Source organism: Macrobrachium nipponense, chromosome 22 (assembly GCF_015104395.2).
Source record: "Macrobrachium nipponense isolate FS-2020 chromosome 22, ASM1510439v2, whole genome shotgun sequence".
Classification (NCBI taxonomy): domain Eukaryota; kingdom Metazoa; phylum Arthropoda; class Malacostraca; order Decapoda; family Palaemonidae; genus Macrobrachium; species Macrobrachium nipponense.
Window position 1 is genome coordinate 80,471,977 of NC_087213.1, and position 23,624 is coordinate 80,495,600.

At 38.1% G+C, this 23,624-nt stretch overlaps 1 protein-coding gene across 1 annotated transcript in view; it reads right to left on the minus strand.

Annotated features, from left to right (window-relative positions):
- Positions 1-20,603, minus strand: part of LOC135198821 (ras-related GTP-binding protein D-like) — an 83,354-nt gene extending 62,751 nt beyond the window's left edge. Inside the window, exons 1-2 of the mRNA XM_064226790.1 lie at positions 20,380-20,603; positions 11,104-11,281 (exon numbers count right to left, since the gene is read on the minus strand). Coding sequence (XP_064082860.1) covers positions 11,104-11,281; positions 20,380-20,568 — 367 coding nt within the window. The 5' untranslated portion in view covers positions 20,569-20,603. The remainder of the gene's footprint in view (positions 1-11,103; positions 11,282-20,379) is intronic.
- Positions 20,604-23,624: the final 3,021 nt, after the last annotated feature.

Genomic DNA, 23,624 nt, shown 5'->3' on the forward strand with positions numbered 1-23,624 from the left:
ACCTTATAGCACCAATAACTAAAACTCTGCCTGTTAAGGCATCATAAATCACAGATTTTTTGGCGCTACACAAGCGCCATAAAACCAGAGCGCCGATAACCGAGGACTGCCTGTACTCACTTCTCTGACTCAGCAATAATTCTTGATAATTGACCAATATGTATTTATATTGGGATAAATCTGAATAATGCTGAACGTGATATTTTATTTAGAACAGGATTTGGCATGTCAATACACTGGTATTATCAGTATATTGGTATGCAGGATGGCAGATCTCACTTCCAGGTAAAGAACGGGCAGTCGTCGGTGTTGGAATAATACCAACACCGACAACATCCCCTGCTTGACCTGGACCTGAGATCCGCCATTCCTGTATACCAATATCCTAATAATACCAGTATTGACAAGCAAAATCCTATTCTAAATAAAATACCACATTCAGCATTATTTAGATTCATCCTAACCCTTTAACGCTGAAGGGGTATAATAAGAATCGTCTCCCGTATGCCAAGGGGGTCTCGGAGTGAGCGCCGAAGCTAAAAAAAAAAATATTTTTTTCAAAAAATCACTGCGCGCTTAGTTTTCAAGATTAAGAGTTCATTTTTAGCTCCTTTTTTGTCATTGCCTGAAGTTTAGTATGCAACCATCAAAAATGAAAAAAAATATCATTATCATATAGGCAGTCCCCGGGTTACGACGGTCTCGGCTTATAATGTTCCGAGGTTACGATGCTTTTCAATTATATTCATCAGACATTATTTCCAGGGTTACGACGCATGTTCCAGGGTTACAACGCCTACAACGCTCATCTGGCAAATGAAATATGACACCAAAAATCCAAAATAATCAATATTTGAAGGTTTTTTTGATGAAAAATGTCATAAGAATGCAGTTTGCATAGTTTTCAATGACCCAAAGCATTAAAAGTTAGGTTTTCTTAGGATTTTTGACGATGTTCCGGCTTACGACGATTTTTGGCTTACGACGATTTTCGGCTTACGACACGTCTCAAAAACGGAACCCCCGTCGTAACCTGGGGACTGCCTGTATCTAAATCAAGAGCTAATAAATTAGCAATGTGTGAAGAACCACCATAAGTTGCAATCCTACAGCCAAACTCATTCTTAAGTTGCTTCCTCTTGGCTTTCATATTAGCAGCATTGTCTGTTACAAAACTACGCTCCCTTACATCAAACTCTAGAGATGCTTCCTCTATCATTTTGGTAGCAAGACTTGTTAAGTATGTTACATCATGCTTTTGACCAAATGTATCAAAAGTTTTAATCAAGAAACTTTCTGAATTTTCATCAATAACTGACACACACACAACTGGCTCATTATGATCATAGCTCCAGCCATCTAAATCCATTAAAACAATCTGACCTTTCAAAAGAAGTCTCCCTTTAGCAATCTCCTCATTATATACTTCATTCAAAATTGATCCCCCAATTTGTTTCCGTGTAGGAAATTTAAATCCTGGGCGTATCTTTTCAACAAATTTCAGAAACAGAGGGTTCCTACTGTTCTAAAGCTACTTTATGTTGCATATAAATATCTAGCTAGCTACTTATCAAAACTTTGTTTTTCTTTTTCCCTTCTCTTTATAATATATCTGTCTAGTTGAATGTTTTTCAATTTTTCTTTTTGGTTTTATTTCTTCCTTTGATTTAGCCAATTTTTTCAATTTTCTATCAGAAATATAAGAAAATCTCATGCTAGAGCTATTAATAGTAGTTTGTTTACTGGTACAAGGGACTGAGGAACTTCTAGTTATGCCTAACTGAGAGACCGAGCTATAACTTGAATCTGATGGTCCAGGATTACTAAGGCATTAAATTTTTTGCTATTCTGGCTTGTCAGCATCTGAAATTATCATATTGCTAGGTCTATGCTATACTGGTAATCAATATTACAAGGGTTTTGTTAAAATTTAACATGAAAAAAGGCTAGTTGACCTACAAAATATTTCATCTTTTAATAAAGTTATTATTATACATATTATACCTATAAGCCTAAATTTTGGTGATACAGCTAGTTGTCGACTTACGACTGATCTACTTTACGACCACCCACAACTAAAACGACTGGGAAGCGATTTGAGCAAGAAAGAATGGTGTCCAGCTCAACATATGACAGTTTTTCCCCAGCTCCTGCCTCTTTACACACACAGAATCAGACTTTAGCTGAGGCCAAAATTCTTTCATCATATTATTTGCCTAAGCTACTGTGAACTTAAGTATCTAACCTACTTGACATTACATACTGAATTACAATAGGTGAAAGCAGGTCCTTCAGTGTCAATTTTAGTTTCCTAGTCTAGCCAATTTCAGTTTCCTGGTTTAGCCTAAGTAACAAAAAAATTACCCCCTAACTCATATCAATTACCAACATCTTTTTATAACACCTTTACTCACCAATGTCATCACCAGTTTCCAAGGCATAGCAGTTACTATAATGAGCCTTCATTCTAGCTATCTGCCCTTCCATTGCTTTTTGGCATTTTTTACAAATAGCTCTAGTACAGGCGGCCCTCGGTTAGCGGCAGGGGTTCCGTTCCTGGCCACCGACGCCAAGCGATTTTCGACGCTGAGCGATTTTAAAGCCTACGGCCGCCGCACACCTTCTCTCGAAACTCTAGACCAGTCAAAGGCGCCGTAATCCCACAACGGCGCAATAAGTAAAATTATATTTATGCAGTATAGTACTATAGAATTTACTGTACAGTACATGTGGGTGTCTAGAGTATGTAAAGATATAATAAAGTTTATACAGTGTACAGGTAGCTGTAGTGTTCAGGTTACGATCATTAGTCTTACGATAGTTCGATTTTATGAGAGATCAAATTACAATGGCCTAATTTTATCCATCTTCTAGTTACATAAGTTCAATAACAGCATAAGAAAATGATGAAAGTAGGTTTTAACGTTATACTCGTTGCGTGAACGTGTACAGCCATGAACAACCGAACGAGAAACGACTTTTTTTTTTTTTCTAAGTACAACCGAACTGGATAACATCTGTTTGGCTTGTATTTCAATCATCATACTACAGTGCAACATTACCGTATTTGTTATAAATGGCGTTATGTATAGAATAGAACTGAGATATCTTAATGTAATAACTTTATTCGCTATAGATCAGAGATCAATATAGATTAAAGATCAATCGGGAAATATACCGTTAAATTTAAACCTAGTTATAACTGAAGCTGAGAAAACTGTTCAAGCTGCTAATGACTATTATCGTACATCGGCAACAAGGATAAAACTGCAGTAAACGTCTGCCATCACACACAACTGTAGATAAAATTGGGATAAAATAATTTTAATCAAAACTACTGTGCTTGAAAGAACACATTTTACTGTTGGTTTCACGCCGATATAAGATAAATAACGTAAAGTTCGTAATACGATGATATAAAGGATTACGTATTGCGAACGGAATCACGTAATTTTTTATGCAATAAACATGCGGCCAACGTAATCTGTTAACGAAAAAAAAAGTAGTTCACATTCACAACGAGACATATTCAATAAATATTTCCCCCTAAAAACACGTTGTATAAGGAAAAATAACTTTGTCTCATATAAGTCAAGTATATAGATATTCGTTTATGCTACTAACTAGAAGCAAGAGCATTCGCTCAGAATTGCGTTATGGTGAAACACTCGTATTCATCAGCTGATTTCAAACCACAACATTGGCCGCTCCGCGGAATACGGGCTTAAGTTTGCCGTAGTATTTTAAAATACAATAATATGAGAATACAGTGGGGCCTCGTTATCCACGGGGGATAGGGCCCAGAACCCCCCGTGATAAGTAAATACCCGTGTTATCCTGATACCCCCCTCAAAAATTGCTTAAAACTGCCTACTTTAATAGTTAACCCACCCAAGACCACTATTCCAATGTTTATAACTGCCTACTTTAGTTAAACACCAAATATGTTTTCAACTATCACCTAAAACTAAATTCAAGACAGTTTTCAAGTTATTTTACAAAATTAGCCTTAAAAAATAAATGTAGTATATGTACTACTGTACATATGTAGCCTACTAGCCTATGGATTACAGCTAGAAGCCTACATACGCATGGTGGGCCTCTTTTTTTTTACAAGGAAAGAGAGGATGAGTGGTAAGAGAACTATCAAAATTATGTAAATCATATGGGTACTCACCAACAATCTATGTTGATAAAAGATGGCGACGATTTTGCAGTGCAATCCAGTAATATAATAACGATAATGCTACCAGCAGTATGCAGCGAAACATCTCTTCCCTTGGTCACAACACGTTAATATATTCCACGTAAAAACCTTCATCTGACCTTTAGGCGTCTTTCCCATAAGAGTAAAAGAATCAGGGCTTTTGGATGCCACATAATTAACTCGTTTATATGGGTACAATTTAAAGAACGCGCCGCACACCACACTTCAAAACAACAACAAACAAAACTTGGACAAACGTGAGTAGGCCAGTGTTGCCAACTGGGAATGGCAATTTCTTGCTAGATTTTGTTCCATAAAAGGCTAAAAAAAATCACATACCGTATATACTCGAATAACGTGCAATCTCCCATATTGTGCGACCCCCAAATTTTCACCAATAAACAGTGGTTTTGTCATGTATCTCATGTATCATGCAAGTTCCTTTTCCGAGAGCGTCAGTTCATAACGTTGGTGGTTTAGCCTGCTAATGGCCGAGTCATTCAGATGTGTGCTGATGCTAGTCAAGTTACGGTAATTTTCTTATTAATCTTGAGAATTGAATAGAAAATCTCAAGATTAAAAAAAATCCCAAGATAATAAAATAATTGTAAAAATAACACGCCTTGGAGTCCTTAATCATTCTCTCTCTCTCTCTCTCTCTCTCTCTCAGGAATAAATACGTACTGTAATTTGAGTCTTTCACCAACGGGTATCAGTAAATGTGTAGACGTTGTGTGCGTGTTTAAAAAAAATGTGCAGTACACACACATTCCAATGTTTCGGTTTTTGGAATTTTTCAGATTTCAGAAATGTGAGGTCAGATGCATAATCAAACAAACACCACTACTGTAGCAAAATCATTTTTTCCCTTTATGTTTTTCATTATTGTTATTTATTAATTACATTTTATTTAAATAAATAATTAATATAATACTGTTAAATGAATGTGAGATAATTAAGATCACCTATAATAAAATAGTGGGACAATTAATACCATATGTTCACTAATAGGTATTATTTTCAAAACAAACATTCCGTAAAACACAAAAAATATATGTACATAACAATCAAAATATAATAATGTTTTGCAGTTCAACTTGTGAATTTTAACAATAAGTATGACCATATAATATATTTCACCATATCGATCTTGAAGTTGAAGAGTCGTAAAATTCTGAGGATGGTCCGGGAAAAGGATTTGTACTTTGTGATTACGTATCGCTACAACACCATGTGGTATTTTCATACCACTATATTGATGACGCATCGCTACGACCCACTGGTGTTTTTCATACCACTATACGTTAAAATGATCATATTATATTATTGTTTTCACGAAGGAATAATTATATAAAGAAAATTATTGAGTAATTTTTGCCGTCAGCAGTCAGAAAATCACGAACATGGTAACGTTCAAACCTAGTGCCATCCATGGCATATGTCTATAAATAGAACAGAAGCAGAGGGCAGTCATTGGATAACAGATCTCCATGGCTACCAACCAACCAATCAGGTGTTAGTTATACTACTCTGTAATTTCTTAGAATGAACGTTTACACACACGAAGCTAACGATGATGTGTGTGTTTTGCATACAGTACGTAGTTTTAGTTTTTATTAGTGTACTTTACTGATTTCATGAAGAATAGAATGATTCCTTCTCATTACTTTGAATGCAAAATGGCTTGAAGATTCTTCCGCAAAAAGAAGAGAAAAAAAAATTCTTTAGAAGATGATACCTATTTACTAACGCGGTTGACATACCTTCAAAACAAAATTCAGCTCTTTAATCTCTGGAAAAATGTTAATCTTTCTGCCTGCTGGTCACACCCTTTATATCCCCGGCGACTAACAACAACAAAATTTTGGTTTGTTTTATCTTCCAAGATGTAGGTATTACCTGTAGGTACAGCACATTTTTTAACAGTAATGCCCATACACACATACAGTCGCGCGTGTGCTAATACCTATTGGTTTCAGAGACTCAAGTTAACACTTAAAGAGTATAGTTGAGAGGAGAGAGAGAGAGAGAGAGATTCATCCTAGATGGCCTTGGTTCATCTCTCTAATCTCCCGAAGAATCTTAAGATTTGTTCCCTGCTCTTTGTAAATTTAGTCCTTGCGACTGACAGCAACAAAATTCATATTTTTTTTTTTTTGTCTTCCAGATATGAATTACCCATACTGCACATTTTGTAACGAGCATGAACACACTGCCTGCATATGTACTAATGCACACTGGTTAAATATACGCTCTCTCTCTCTCTCAGGAAAGATACCGTCAATTCAATTTATCAGTATCTTTTCCTGATAGACAGACAAAGTAAATATTTAGGACTTCAAGGCTTGGCATATGTCAATTATTTTATTATCTTGGGATTTTTGGTTAATCTTGGGACTTTCCATGGTCAACTCTTGGGATTAGTAAGAAAAAGGCGATTATTTGATTAGCAGCAGCAGCAGCTGCAGCACACACCCAGATGAATCGGGTAAGCCTAACACGCCAAACAATAGTATTTACAAAATGAGCAGAGCTCTCTGGCTGGGCTGTTTTGGTCCTCCCACGTGTTTGAACGCATATCTGCCAAATTTATAACAACAGAGATAAAACCATTTCTCCCATTACAGATATCAAATATTATCTTTTCCGTTACGCTGAATTCTAAATAAATTACGTAGGTTAACGATTGATAGTTTTTTTATGCAATAACAAGAAACGGAGTCAGATTTTCTATCAACATGGCATCTCATTTTGGTGCAGTTGTGAATATTTCAACCAGTACAATGTGCGTTTAAATCCATACTGACTGTACAGCAGGATTGCCAAGTCACATGACTCCCCTACTGCCGAATTTGATAAGATTTACTGCCAATTCAAGCATTTTACTGCCAAATCTGAATGTTTCATACACTTGAAAAATTATTATCAAAAACTATATCTTGAGGGGTCTTGTAAAGTTTATATTAAGTTTAGGACTTTAGGTTATTCTGGAAATGAAGAAAATGTTTGTATTTAGTTGTTTTTATTTGGCAAAACTTTTAAGGTTGTGTATAAATATTATTTTTTGGTAGTAGTAACATCATAGAATATTGAAACACAATTGCATTCTTACCTAGGAATTATGTAACCTTCTAGTGGCACTATCCTAGTCTATAAATATACATAATAGGCCATGTCTTGGTGCTGAATAGTGAATAGCCATTACTGTTCCAGTGATTAATCTTTATTCATTAAGCTAAATCTCATAATTAAATAAAAACAAATAATTAAACTAAAATTTCACTTCGACAGAAAATTTAAACCATAATTTCAATTTGACAGAAAATTAACTGAGTAACATAAAATTGTTCAGATTATTTTGATTGTTTGTATGACTAAAATAAATTCTCAAAACAGCATTATCCAGAGGTGGATTGGAACTTTCTACATCATGGTACATATCTACATTAAATTTTTCAATCATACTTTCAGAAATTGCCAGGTCTTTGCAACATTTCCCAGAAACTATTAGTGTTGTGCGAATTCTCAAAATTGATTCAAGCATCTTCAAACTCATTCTATTGCGAACTTTAGTCTTGACTGCTGTTACATGGGAAAATATTCTCTCCAAAACTGCATTGCTTACTGGTGTAGTTAAGCAATGCAGGGCATATGTAGTTTTTTTTTTTTTTTTTTTTTTTTTTTTTTTTTTTTTTTTTTTTTTTTTTTTTTTTTTTTTTTTTATTTTAGATTTAAGAAATAAAGATAATATCCTCAGATTTAGGGAATTTGACATGATTTATTACTGATGTCAAATATATTATGATAATATTAGCTGCCTCATTTATAGAAATAATAAAAAATATGATTAGGGATATTTTCATTGATTTACTGCCAGAATTCATTTGAAACTGCCAAATTTGAGCCCCATTATGATATTCTGCCAATTCACTGTTTTCCAATGCCAAACGCTCACTATACTGCCAAAAATCAGCAAATTTGGCAGTGAAAACTGCCAATTGGCAATTCTGCAGTCTGGAGGCAGTTCTCCCTTTACACATATCTTGATTTCTTAATATCGTAGGTAAAGAATAAATTGGTGAGCAAGAAAATATGAAATAAAGCATAATAGAGTAAGTTTGACGAGTGAGAAAATAAACAATCGTATACAGACAGATTCTCTCTCTCTCTCTCTGACAAAATAATAGATAGGAAACAATGACTGAATATAGCTTGAATGGATTATGGCAAGTTTTCGGCCTGATCTGAAGTGTGGAATGACTTTGACACCGACTTACAAGTTATTCTTGGTCATCTCACAGTCGTGGATAGAAATCAACTTCACAGCCGAGAAAGGGCAATTGTATACAAAATAAATAGGTTTGGAAAATGCGAAATGCGGGCCTATGTTGTCCCATAAAAAAAGCTCTCGCTCGGACAGCTGTAAGATTTAGGAGAGAGACAGAGAGAGAGAGAGAGAGAGAGAGAGCAGGGCCGAATAGAAAGGAGATTATAGTACCTGGGAATGAAAACCCCTTATAATCTTATAATTATAGCCTCCGGGGTTTGTCTCAAGGGCATTAAAAGGCCTGTCACACACACGGGTAGTTGCTCTTTTTGTAAAATTACCATAAGGGCAGATCTTTAAAAGCCACGCCAGAGAGCTCGCTACGGTGACAAGACTATACCTTCCATATGAATTGACGATGTCCTATACACAACAATGCCACCCAACCAATTTCAACCTATTGCCCGTCTTTTCGATTCAAACATGTTTCTAACATACACATTGTACTTGTACATTACGTTGCATAATTCCTAATAATTTCGAAACCTATTCTGGTTTTACAAGATTTTGTTCTTTTTTTCTTACATGATATATCAAATATAGTAGAATAAAAGAAATATTCAACTTAACAGTGCAAAGATTTGATGTCAAAATACGTATGCTAGATGTATTTAAAAAAAAAAGTGCAAGTTTTCCTGCCAGATGCTAGACTGAAAATTTTCTTGCTAATTACCTCAAGAAAATGAAGGGTAGCATTAAAAATGCGAAATTGGTAACACTGGACTGAACATGTCCACGCATCGTACTACTACGCAACCATACGGCTTTTCATTTTTTTGTGTTTTGTAAGAGGATTTTGAAATTATATTTACAGTACAAAAAGTGAATTATTATGGGTTTACTAGAGTATATAAAATATGTGGGTAGCTTCTGGGACAGTGTAACTACTATTTATTACTTTGTGTGCGATAGTATGTACGTACATACGTACAAACAAGATTGTATGTATTGTGACGTCACGGCAGTCATCTTTCGCATTTTTAGGTTAATATGCATTTTGTGAATGAATACACATTTATGATAAAAAAGTATTTACTGTACGTGCAAATAAAAGTACAATGCTGTAGTATTAATGTAATCACAGAAACAAAAGTAATAAATGCGTACTGTGATGCGTATTTTTGTCTTTTGAATAAATGTTTTCCCCACGATCAACACATGCAGAGGCGAGCCTGCGCGTGCGCAAAGTACTTAATCCAGCGAGGGAATCTTTAAATGCGGCAATCTCATGTCCTGACCTCTCATTCGCGTTCGTTAGATCGTTCAGGTAGCATCTTGTTATTTCTCTCCAGTCACGTGTATTTTTATATTAATCCATACCATGGCTCCTAAACGTCCTGCCTCTGGTAAAGCTTCTGGCAATGAGCCTAAGCGAGTAAGGAAGGTCATGACCCTCCAGCAGAAGGTGGAATTGCTTGATATGCTTAAAGCAGGCAACAGTTTTGCAGCCGTAGGTCGCCATTTTGCAGTTAATGAAAGTACAGTCAGGTATGTAATCGTTTATCAACGAAAGTGCTTATAATGTACAAATAATGCATATACGTATACGTATATATGCTGTAACGATAATTAATTAATGAATTTTCTTTATATTTTCAGGTCCATCAAGAAGAAGGAGGTCGAGATAAGAAAGGCCGTCGGCATTAGTTTTCTTGGCAGCGCCAAGAAAGTGAGTACTGCACGAGACCAGGCTGTGGTACGCACGGAGTCTGCCTTGGCACTGTGGATACACGACTGCCGTAAGAAGAACGTTCCCCTTGGTCGTGTATTCATATGTGAGAAGGCACGGCAGCTCTATGCAAAATTTTCAAATGGCAGCGAGACCGAAGGCAGCGACGTAGCTCAAGAAGCGGACTTCCTAGGCTTCGACGAAGCCTCTAATGAAGAAGAGCCAAAAGCAGGACCTTTTTCAGCTCTTCAAGATTTACACAGCGCATCCAAGATGCAGTTGTTCACCAGTAGACAATCTTTTAATTTGGGAATTAAAGAATGAAATATAGAAGAAATGTAAAGACCACAAATTCAGCTAATGTTCATGATGGGTTTGTTATGAAATAAAATAAGATTCATTGGTTGGACAATGCTGGGAAGACCCCACCATAAATGTATTAAGCAACATAAAGATGTGTTGATCAGACATGTAAATACAGACTGAGATTACAGACTAACATGGTTTGGGGAAGTCAAGAAAGTGATAGGAGAAATCTACAACAGAGAGTATAAGATGACAACATGGATTTAGTTAGGAGAAAAATGTATGACTGATGAAAACATTAAAAATCTGTCAAGAAAATCTTGTAAATGAATTATTAGCACAGACTTGATATGAAAGGGGCAAATATGAAAAATGTTCCTGTGTTGCATTGGTAGTAAATTTTATACTACTGTGATATTTCAACAAAATAAGGAGTAAGTCAAAACTGAAAACCTTAGACCCTTGTGAAGGTCATAAAAGGGATTAATATTTGTACTAATTTACACTCGTTCCATACTAAAAATCTACAAAGTTAAATTTTTCTTAGGATAGAATGATTTTCAATCCACAAATAACAAATACTAGAAACTGTACCTGCATCTATTAAATCATCATTGGCCCTCTGATGAATATCTCGTTGAGTTTCGATCTTAATGTCATCTGAAAGTCCGTCTACTTTGTGAATGAAGACTTCAAATCTTAAATTAGGATTGACTTTGTGTGCCCTTAAAACTGTCTGGTGTAATCTCTGGGTAGCTTCCATGTAGTCATCCTAAACAAAATATAATAGTTAGAGAATATTAAAATACCCTCCATCTTAAGCTTAGAATTTCCCAGGATTAATGAATAAAAAAGTTTAGGTTATAAAGCCAATAACTGGGACACTTGCTACCTTTCAGCTCTTAAGACCAAGAAACAATGAAGCTGGAATGATTGAACAACAAGATAAAGACCCCCAAAAAATAAAGAGAATAGAGTAAACTGACATTTTTATGATAAAATAAAATTTCGTAGAAGTAACTTCCCAGTGGTAATTACTTAGCTAACAATTTCTTGCTTCAGCAGCTTGAAGATTGAAAGATTCTTGGGTAACACTTCACAGATTTAGAGCCGGTGATAGAACCCACCCATCAACAGGGATACCAAGAACAACTAGCAGACCACTTCATTCTATTTATGCCATATGTCCATCAGTGGGGAGGTGGGAGGGCCCTGTCAGCAATTACTGGGTAAGTATTATATCAAGTTTTATTTTATCATAAAAATGTCATTTTTAAATAAGTAACTTACCCAGTAATTACCAACCTGATTCCACACTGAAGGAAGTGAGATACATGGACATACTTTACTTCAAAACATTAAGTGATACAATGAATTGAAACAGAAAGTCGTTAGCATTGAGTACAATGTTTGTAGTTCTTGATTAGTTAAGAGAGCCTGCAGTAGTGAGCTGCCTCTGGTTGTTGCTCAACTTAACCTGTAGCAGCATGGCAGTAAAGCCAGGAGCCCCTCTACTTAACTGGGAGCTTTGTATCGATGGAGTACTCTGATGGCTGCCAAAGAATTAGTAGAAGTTATGTAGTTCAATGAGTTATCTGATGGCTAGCAAAACTTTATGTAAGGTGCCCCGGGCACAGTACCACAAGAAAACAACTAGATACAACCAGACATACTAACACCTGCATTGAAATAAAATCACAACCCATCCACTGAGAGTGGTGGGTGCTCTAGGTACATTGTGACCCTTTGGTTCCCTAAAACTCGATAACTTATAACAAGGTGAAGAGACGGTAGGAGAATATCTTATGCTTCCTTCCGCAGTTTTGTGGCAGTTACTGATAATCAAGAGGTACTGTAAAAAAATTGTAACACTGTTTCCAATAGAATGATAGTAGAATGGACGTAAGGGACAAGAAGAGCCTGAAAGTTAAAGAAGAAAAGCTTTCCTGACATCTTTAGCTTTCAAATAGAACTGAACTGAATATGGAACTTAGGCCAAAGGCCAAATGCTGGGACCTATGAGGTCATTCAGCGCTGAAACTGAAATTGACAGTTAAGAGTTAGAAACGTGTAACAGGAGGAAAACCTTGCAGTTGCACTAAGACTCAAATGTTAGAAGAGAGTGGAGAGTAAGATGGAAGAAAGAGAATATACAAGGAGGTACAGTAAAAGGAATGAAAGGGGGTTGCAGCTAGGGGCCAAAGGCATGCTGCAGAGACCCTTAAGTAATGCCCCTCAAAATCTGAGAGTATCAGAAAATATGTCCATTAGTATAAAGAACCAGACCTAAACAGAAGACAAGATGAGACCTAGCTGTAACACCTTAGGTTATAGATGGCCTTTGAACCACAGATTCTTTTCAGGAAAGGATGGTCGCAGACTTCCATTTCCTTCTCGGTAATACCAGAATCCTCCAACTTTAAAGGCCACTCGCTGTTCTTCCTAAGTTAGTGAGCAATTCTGGTTGCTCAAGCGACTGGGCTGGCGCCAGACTACAGGTGACTGGCTGCCATCTAACTACTAAATGTTTGGGAGCTGGAGCTGGAAGGTGTTCCTAGGAGTTTTGGTTAGAGCTGTACCCGGCTGTAACTGGCACCAGGCGAGCAGGAAGCCATGTGAGGGAAAAAAACTCGTACTAATGGGTACTCCTGGGCATTATCCCTGGTAGACAAGACTGTCTTCTCTACCAAAAAATTCTTGAGAGAGAGAATGGATCCAGGTCGTGGAAGGGTCCTCATTCTTGGTAAAGAACTCAGGGTAAATGACCAAACCTTCTTATTGAGTCAAGACTTAGTTTGATACCATTTCCCAACTTTCAAATGTCTTTTGTAGCTCCTGTAAAAAAGGCCCCTCCTTTCTGTTAAACACTTGGATATCCCAAAGCCTCTCCCCGTAAGAGCATATTGCCCTTGATAGTGTCCTGAAATGAGATTGTTCAAGAAGGTATAAAAGGTGGAGGGATTCTAGGGTAGTTCATCAATCCCTCGCAGCAAACCAGGAACTATCATTGTAACTCAGAACAGAGCAACAAGAGATAGCAAAGCTTTGATGAGTCCAAAAAAATCCAGCCCTTTCCTGACCATATTGAACGGTGGAAAAGCGTAGAAGTACAAGTTAGAACAATCTCGTAAAATGGTGTCCATGGACCATGTTAGAAGATTCCTTAAAGGTGGCAGACAGTCAAGGTCAGCCTGCCCCATAAATAGCATAACTCAACAGATCAGGGGAATCAAGGTCTACCCAAGAGTTAGAGTTGGTTTCTGACAGTTACGTTTCTGCACCAGAAATTTCAGTTAGACTAGAGAAAACTTGACTGATTGCTCACAGAAAAACTCTTTGCTTGCATACAAGTTTTAAAGTAAAAATGTAATAACTGTGTCTAAAGGAATACTCAGTCTAGGCTATTCTGGCATGTGTGAAAAGGTTCCGTTCTGCTGGGGATACATTCTGAAAAAACACTCCCGGTTCCCCAAGCGGGCTCCCTTGACTACAACGAGGAGTGAGAAGTAGTCTAAAGGTGGGTACACACGTGCGAACCGAACCTTGTATTGTAACCGATTCTTGTAACAAAAACGCAAGTGTGGACGGTTCCTCGAACCCGAACCCTGAACCCGCGAAGTTTGAGGCTCCGTTCGCCCTCCGTCCCGGCAATTGTCGGTTTTTGGGCCCCGAATCAAAGGGAGGTCTCTTTGCACGTTACGCCATGTGTGGAGGGGACCTGTATTACACGCGTATCAACAGAGGTTTCTGAACTTGTTAACACTAACCAACTATGAACAAGGCCGTCCATAGTAGAGTCCCATGTTTTGGTCAGTCAGTACGTACATATATGTCTACCATGGCTGATTGGAGTGAGGAAGAGGTCCTTCAATTTATTAGTTACTGTGGCCAGAAACTTCTTGGAATCTCATGTCAGCGAGTAATTCCCGACCACTGTATTCTACCCTTCTAGTATATAACCTCGATTGCCACCATCTTCTTTTATTTCGCTTCCTCTTCGTTAAATAATGTATATAAATATATGCGGCATCTGCTACTTGCATGGTGGCCATCGTCGGTAAACAACCCGGACAGAGACAGACTGATGATCGCAGTGGATTGAAATGAAGTTACGTGCTTAACGTGGTTACGGTTCGTCCTCAACACTTTGACACCTTGTAACCATGTATGCGTAACTCAGTTACACATACAAGATTCGGCTCTCACGTGTGTACCCACCTTAAGACCAGTCTCATGATGAGAGACCTTTTCCATACGACTAAAATTTGGACAACTACCAGCTAAGATAATCTGTCCCTGTTGGTCTTGTTGGACAGGCTGAACTTCCTGCCCAAAAAAGAAAGCAGGAGAAAGCGAAGCATAGACTTGAGAGGTTTGTGCCATAGTTATTGAAGCCTAAATTCTCGAATTGGCTGACTCCGTCTCTTGAGACGAGTCTGAGGCATCTTCTAGTGTATGTATGTGGACACAAAAAAAATAAAAAATCTTAATAACCAGGAACTTCATTCAAACACCCCAGGGAATGGATGACAGGACAGTGAGGTTTGTCTCTGAAAACCAAACAAATTTGTAGAACATCGTGCAGACTCGCAGAAAACTAAATGGATCAGTTGTCAACCATATTGATACCCAGTCACTGACACATGGCCATCAGGGCGGGATCGACTTCCTATGCGATAATGCCCAGTGTTGACTTGTACAGACTGAAAATATATGCGGCACTGTACTTGGGTAAAACTTACATATGACATGTTGAAAAGAAACTTGTACTTGGGTAAAACTTATATATGACATGTTGAAAAGAAACTTGGAAAGTCCGTAAGAGACACTAAAGCCTGGCCATTGGATAAAAAAGATTCTTCAACCCAACCAGGGGTAATAACTTCTGCTTCAGTGAAACACAATGCTCTAATGAAAGGAAAATGAGCTGTTCCCTTCAGTCTGGAGCCAAAGAAAGACTATCCATAAAAAAGCAATTAGGAGGGAAGATATCACCAATCCAAAGGACCAAATGACAGAGCATATATGTATACATACCTTCTGAAAGTAGCTGTGATTCTCTTGTTACAGACCTGAGGCTGGCAACACTTGCAAGTCTTCTGAATCTTAGCCCCTGCTCCTGATGTTAAGACAAAAAAGATCTAACTCTAAAATCTTGACAAGAACTACAACCAGTAGGACTATTCTGTCTTAACATCAAAGGGAATAACACACAAAAAATTTGTCAGGCTCCCAACACCCCATAGAGGCGACAGTTTTCTTCAACATGCTCATACATTCATCCACCAAAGTCCTTGCCTGCAAAGACCAAAGCTTTGAGGCACTAATTGATGACACAAAAGGGCGCAATTTGGCCCGTTTGTAACTCTAGGCAAAGTTGGAACAAATAAAAAATAGGCAAAACTGCCTGAGTGATGTGTCTGGGAACCATTGAGCACTATAGAGCGCTCGGTCACTATCCAGCACTTTTGGAAGCTCAGGCGCTAGCGACCACTCTTAGAATCTCGGGTGCTAGTGGCTGCTCTTGGAAGCTTGGGCGCTAATAGACATTCTCAGAAGCTTGGGGCGCTAGCAGGCGCTCTTGGAGGCTTGGGCGCCAGCGGCCGACTCTTGGAAGCTTGGGCGCTAGCAGCCACTCCTGGAAGCTTGGGCGCTAATAGACATTCTCAGAAGCTTGGGGCGCTAGCAGGCGCTCTTGGAGGCTTGGGCGCCAGCGGCCGCTCTTGGAAGCTTGGGCGCTAGCAGCCACTCCTGGAAGCTTGGGCGCTAGTGGCCGCTCTCAGAAGCTCAGGCGGTCATGGTCTGCTCTGAAATGGCAAATTTTTTAATCAATTTGCATTTTTCATGGCTAACAAACCTTCGGTCTTAACAATAGGATAATCTTCTACCACCAGCTGGAAAGCAGTTAAAAACAATCCAAGATTATAAAGCAAGGAATCTGTGGCATCTGACAACTCATGAGTATACGAGGTGGATTTTGGTTACTGACCAGGCTTTCTTCAACCGCCTTGAAGAGTAGTTTGTCGCTTTGCCCTCCTTCCCCTAAACCACTTTTTTGATAGAAGCCTGTACATTTTTTCACATTTATTCAGCCCAAAAGTTCCGGGAACGCCAACATTTTTAGATGGTCTTCCTTGTTTTCCATGTTGACCTGCCTTGGGACAGATGCAAATTGCAGTAGATTTGCCTTTTTCTTCTGCCTCATTATCGCTTGTGTTTTGAGTATGCTGGTCTGTTCCCAAGGTGATATTGCCCCTTCAGGGAGAGAGGGCCCAGCTACTTTTAGTTTTTCAATATTTTGCTTTTTTAAATTGAAGATAATTTGAATATTTCTTTTGATATTTGCACACATTTTCTGGGAACTTAGTAATGTTTTAATTTTCAGAATGTTTGTGTTTCGGGATGTTCGAGACGTAGGGGTTCGTGTTGCAAACAAGATTTTATGCTAGGATTCGGCTGTCGAGCATAGTACATTCCCACACTTCAACACAAATTTTAATGTTGTACAACTGCGACCTTCCAGCCTGCTTGCAAGACCAGTCGTGATTGTCATCTCGTCTCTTTCCGTCATTTTGGCGGGAGTAGGGCGTGGGTTGTACGGCTCAGTATGGCTCACTCCCGTCCTTCCCTCCACCTTCACATAAATATGATTCTTTTACCCTCTCTCAGGATAGAAATCTTTCCTGAGGGAGAGAGCATATTCAGTTGTCACCCCTGCTTCACGTCTGGAAGTCCGGCAGCGGCGGTGGTCGCTCAGAACTTGGGAACCCCTCTGCTTTGCTTCCCTCTAACAGATATGAAACTTCACTAATTTTTTATTTGTGAGTTTGTGCTATGAAAGCAGTCAGTACTGTCGGCAGTGTGTTCCTTGCCGTCATTGGAGCCCCTTGCTTGCCAAACAATACAGTGTCGTCATGTTGGGATACCAACCTTATGGACTGCTTTGAATAGTGAACCTTTGATGTTCGACTTGGTACCCTAATGTCTTATGATATAATTGTACTACTGTTTTGTTTTAACATTTTTCTGCACTAAACACAATGTTCTCTCTCTCTCTCTCTCTCTCTCTCTCTCTCTCTCTCTCTCTCTCTCTCTCTCTCTCTCTCTCTCTCTCTCTCTGTAACAGTAATCTGCTGTGTGAGGTCACAAATGGGCCTGTTATGTCATGGCTTCTGTTGACTGCATAGTTTGACAATAATACATTTGACTGAGGGGCGATCTCTCTTCCTATTTCTTCAATGATGGATTTTCTTGGAAATTCTTCGCTATCTGTCACATGTATATGTCCTGGGGAGGACCTCTGGTTGCTTTAGGAAGTGGCAGAAGGCCTCTTTTGCCATCTTCGCTGTCACCGAGACCCTAGATTTGGGCTACCAGTCCAAATACCATGACATCATTCTCAAATTCATCTCTGCCTGTGACGTCCACTTCGGTGACGTCTCTCCTACGCCAGTTACTGTGACGTAACTTCCATCATCGTCCAAAACGCCACATAGTTGGTTGTCAGCCCATCAGAAGTATTCTTCCAAGAGTTGGTTGATTGGAAGGTTTCTGTGTTTGGAAGGTGTCCCAGTCCCTGAGTTTCTATATTGTAGGGCAAGACATCCGTTGCCTTTTCCTCCTCCCCTTCCTTTACAGTTGGGGAATTTGAGTTTCTCCATCTTCCCAGCACAGATGTGACTCTCCCCTTCAAGTATGTGAACATGTTCCAGTCCGTGGGGCATCTTCTAAGAGTGAGAAAGGTGTTTCTACATCTTCCCAGCACGGACTCTTCAAGTATGTGAGTGTGATCCAGTCCGTGTTGATCTCCACTCGAATCAAGAGTTCTCAGGCTGGTTCTTCGTCCCCTAAGACTGCACGAGTTCGTTGCATGACAAGATGTCTCCAATTTAGGGGAGTAGATAAACACGGCCGTCATCAACTGAGATTCACTAGAAAAAGTGCCACTGGCGCTTTGTTTACTGGAGTGTCACCAGAATAAAGGCAAATCTTTATGAACACCTGCAGACAGCAGGCTCAACTGAGCAGCAACTATCCGGGGGGCAAATCCCTTTTGGACTCCCCATGGACCAACAGTATGTCTCCTGGTTTAGGGGAGCCTGACAGGTACTAGGTTTAGGGGAACTGATAGGGCCGGATAGCAACCTCCTCCACTACACATCCTGCGAGACATCTTTCCAGTGGCTGTCTGTCGATACCTGGGACCAGCAACAGGATCAACTGTTTACACATCTACCTGTGTGTAAACACCCCGACCTCCCTTGGACTTCCGGTACGTCTCCTCCCAGGTTTAGACCTTAGGGGAGTATGACAGTGACCTTTGTCTAGGACAGTATTTCTTAAAGTGTGGTCCACAGACCCCTTGGGTCTGTGGAATGTTCCAAGGGGTCCACAGGACAATTTGGCCATCAGTGTCAAATAAATTTTAGGCCAAACCGTGGTTCAAAAACATGTGGCAAAAAGTCCTAAACTCCTATTTTTGTACCACCAAATCCTCTTGGCTATGACAATGGCACTCATCAGATTAGGATGGGAGCAATCTCTATCTCTCTCAAAAAAAGAAGGAATGAAGAAAAGCAGCATCGTTATGAATTAAGAAAGGAACAAAAGGAAGAAGCGGGAAAATTAACAAGAACCTAGAGCTAAAGCGATGATGATATCCAATAAAGAATTAATTAAACTATGTGACTGAAACAAAAACTGCACTGATAATGAGAGAGAGAGAGAGAGAGAGAGAGAGAGAGAGAGAGAGAGAGAGAGAGAGAGAGAGATGAGAGAGAGAGAGAGAGACGAGAGAGAGAGAGAGAGAGAGAGAGAGAGAGAGTGTTTGAGTCTGTGTGACAGCAAAATTGATACTAGAAATTGAATAATTGCCATAATTTTACCACATACATACATACATACATATATAAAGGTTTTTCCAAGAAGGAAAAAATGAAAAAGCGAGATAGCCGAGTACTTTCGGTCTTGTTCCGACCCTTTACTAAGGCAAACTGATTTTACAGAGGAAAACAGTCAAAAGAAGGCTTAATATCCAAACTGACACTACAAGATTAGCAATAAGGTCGATTTCGCTCTACAGAAACGAGGAAGGGCCTGAGGGTAGCCACACCTTGGAGGATACACACGCGGTAAACAGGTTATTCTTCCAGAAAACATCACATTTTTGAAAAAAATACAAGGAAGCATATACAACTTAATATCATGAAATTTACACAAATTTTCCCAAAAAATTATTAGCAATGAAAAGACGAAAGAAAATATAAATATATATATATCGAGCAAGAGAAAGAGGGAGAGAGAATATTGAACCAGAGAGAGAGAGAGAGGAGAGTTGAGAGAGAGAGAGAGAGAGAGGGAGGAGAAGAGAAGAGAGAGATAGAGAGAGGGGAGAAGATTCGAAGAAGAGAGATGAAATAAGTACTAAGAGAAATATACTATATAACAGTGGGACTAATTTATTAGCAGTTCATTTATTTTAAGGTCCTTCATAAACATCTTACAAATATATGGGTCCAAATGGTACATTCCCAGACTAAGATTTAGGTTGCTTTTATTAGTGATTTGTATAATTGCCGATTCCAGTAAATTTCTTGAAACATAATCATTAGATATAGCAATTAATAAGAAATGGTTCTGTGATACAAGGAATGAGCTTTTGTACAGCAATGCAGTGTGCTTGAATATGTAACATGTGAATTACTGGCTTTCAAACAAATAACCAAAATCTCCAGTCTTCTCAAACACAAAAAACTGAACGACCCAAACCACCCTCATTCATTCTTTGACACATTAACTTTACAAATAATACATTTTTACTTATCATGAAAATAAATATGTTAATTTAAAAAAGGAAACTTTCCAACATACCTGTGCATCTATAACAAAGACAAGTGCTCCATGACCACCAAAAATCTTCTCAGAATCAAATGAAGGTTCAAAGAAATCTATCTGCCCAGGAAAATCTAGAATCTTGAACTGGACAAACGAAGAATTGGAAATGTTCTCAGATTCTATTTTGTTTGTTGACTCTAGGAAGAGCGTCTCATTTGGAGTCATCTTGTGGAACACAACCTTCTGTATTGATGACTTGCCACTCCTGAAACATCCAGTATGACAAATTGCCATTAAAATTGTAGCTACTACTTATACAATGTCACTCCAAACAAATACATCCAATCTTAGGTCAATGGTACCTAACTCTTTAGTATCTATAACAAATTTCATTCATAATCCAATTATTATAAAATGATAATCAACCACAAATAAAAAGATAAGTGTAAAAATAACTAAAAATATGCTATTTGAATTAATCATGGCTATTTTTTTAAATTCCCCTTTGCTGCCTCCAACATAAGAATAATTTGCTGACTATACTCTAAATTGGTAGTAAGGTGCCTTACAAGATCAACTAAGCCAGTTAAACAGGTTTGATTGTATTTTTATGTTGTTAATGTACTAATGTACCTGATCCATCACATATTTTGCAACTGCATCATATTTATGATACAACAAGTATGGTAAGTGGTCCAATGCCTATGCATTTTTTTCTGCCTTTATTTTTTACATTTCTACACTTTTTATTTGTTCCTACACAGTATACAAACCTTCTGTCCTTTAATTAGGGATAGATTGCAGCTCAGCTGAAACTACCAGCTAATACATTCTTTTATATACCAAGGTAGTAACTACCGGGTTGGTAGTTACCTGCCCAGTGGTGGGGAGGCACCGCCTTCCCACCAGCTCACTGAGTCGCCACTTTGATTACAGCCGGCAGGGAGGAAAGACCTCTCTCTCTCTCGCTCTCGCTGGCTTGTTGAAATTATTCATAACATTCTTTTTCTCTTTCTACCTGAATGCGAGTATGTCTGACAATATGGTTATGTGTTCCTGCCTTGGTGTCCCGGGCCATAGGTGTGGGACTCTCATAAGCAGGATTGATAGAGACCCTCACTCCCTTTGTCCTTGCAGGGGTCATTCCTGTACATCGGAATCCCCGTGAGGAGTGTCATACCTGGTCGCCTGCCTAGTGGGTTGAGTATCGCTGGCGGTGAAGTAAGGAGAAGAAAATGGATTCTTCGCCTTCGAGTTCTTCCTCGAAGACTAAACGACCCAGACCTTCTGCTTCCTCGTCGGGGACTCGTCCTTCGGGACCTTCGGTATCTCACTCCTCCAGGAGTGAAGCGCATATGAGCGACAATTTAACCCTTAAACGCCGAAGCCGTAAAAAAAAAAAAATGTCTCCCGTGTGCCGGAGGTGTTTCAGAGTGAGCGCGGAAGCGGAAAAGATATTTTTTTTTTTAAATCACAGCGCGCTTAGTTTTCAAGATTAAGAGTTCATTTTTGGCTCCTTTTTTTGTCATTGCCTGAAGTTTAGTATGCAACCATCAGAAATGAAAAAAATTATCATTATCATATATAAATAATGCGATATATGATAGCGCAAAAACGAAATTTCATATATAATTGTATTCAAATCGCGCTGTGCGCAAAACAGTTAAAGGTAACAAGTTACTTTTTTTTTCGTTGTAATCTACACTAAATTGCGATCATTTTGGTATATAACACATTGTAAAACGATAAAAGCAACACAGAGAAAATATTATCACAAAATAATGCATGAATTCGTAACGCGCGGACGTAAACAAATATTTTTTTCAAAAATTCACCATAAATCTAAATATTGTCCTAGAGACTTCCAATTTCTTTCAGAATGAAGACAAATGATTGAATATTACTATACTATAAGAATATTAGCTTACAAATGCAGTTTTCAACCATATCTGACGAGTTAAAGTTGACCGAATGTCAAATTTTTTATATATATTTTTTATATGCAATTATTTCGGAAATAAGAAAAGCTACAACTTTCAAATATTTTTCGTTTTATTCTACATGAAATTGCACACATTTTCATATATAAAACTCTATGAAATGCCTAATATGAACGGAGTATGAAAGGAGCAAATATTCCGAGAATGGGACGTACACATTTCGGAGATTTGTGGTGGAGAATCCGCGCGCGGAGGGAAGGAAAGTTTTATTTTAAAATTCACCATAAATTTAAATATTGTGATAGAGACTTCGAATTTGTTTCAAGATGAAGATAAATGACTGAATATTACTAGACTGTAAGAGTTTTAGCTTACAATTGCGTTTTTCGACCATTTCGGTAGAGTCAAAGTTGACCGAACGTGGTTTTTTTTCTATTTATCGTGATTTATATGCAAATATTTCAAAAATGAGAAAAGCTACAACCTTCAATTATTTTTAGTTGTATTCTACATGAAATTGCGCACATTTTCATATATAAAACTTTATGTAACGGCTAATTTAAAATGGTGCAAACATTACCACAATCGCACGTATGATTTTTTCGGAAGAGTTACCGCGCGGACGTAAAGAAAATGTTATTTTTTTCATAAATTCACCATAAATCGAAATATTGTGCTAGAGACTTCCAATTTGTTGCAAAATGAAGGTAAATGCTTGAATATTACTAGAATATAAGTGTTTTAGCTTACAATTGCGTTTTTCGACCATTTCGGTAGAATCAAAGTTGACCGAAGGTTGAAAATTTGTCACTTATCATTTTTTATATGAAAATATTTCAAAATTGATAAAAGCTACAACCATGGGTTGTTTTTAGTTGTATTGTGCATGAAATTGCGCATATTTTCATATATAAAACTTTATGTAACGGCTAATTTAAAATGGTGCAAACATTACCACAATCGCATGTATGATTTTTTTCGGAAGAGTTACCGCGCGGACGTAAGGAAAAAGTTTTTTCATAAAGTCACCATAAATCGAAATATTGTGCTAGAGACTTCCAATTAGTTGCAAAATTAAGGTAAATGATTGAATATTACTAAAATATAAGAGTTTTAGCTTACAATTGCGTTTTTCGACCATTTAGGTAGAGTCAAAGTTGACCGAAGGTTGAAATTTTGGCACTTATCGTTATTTATATGAAAATATCTCAAAACTGATAAAAGCTACAATCATGAGTATTTTTTTGTTGTGTTCTACATAACAATGCGCACATTTTCATATATAAAACTTTATGTAACGGCTAATTTAAAATGGTAACAAAATTATGTCAAAGTGACAAA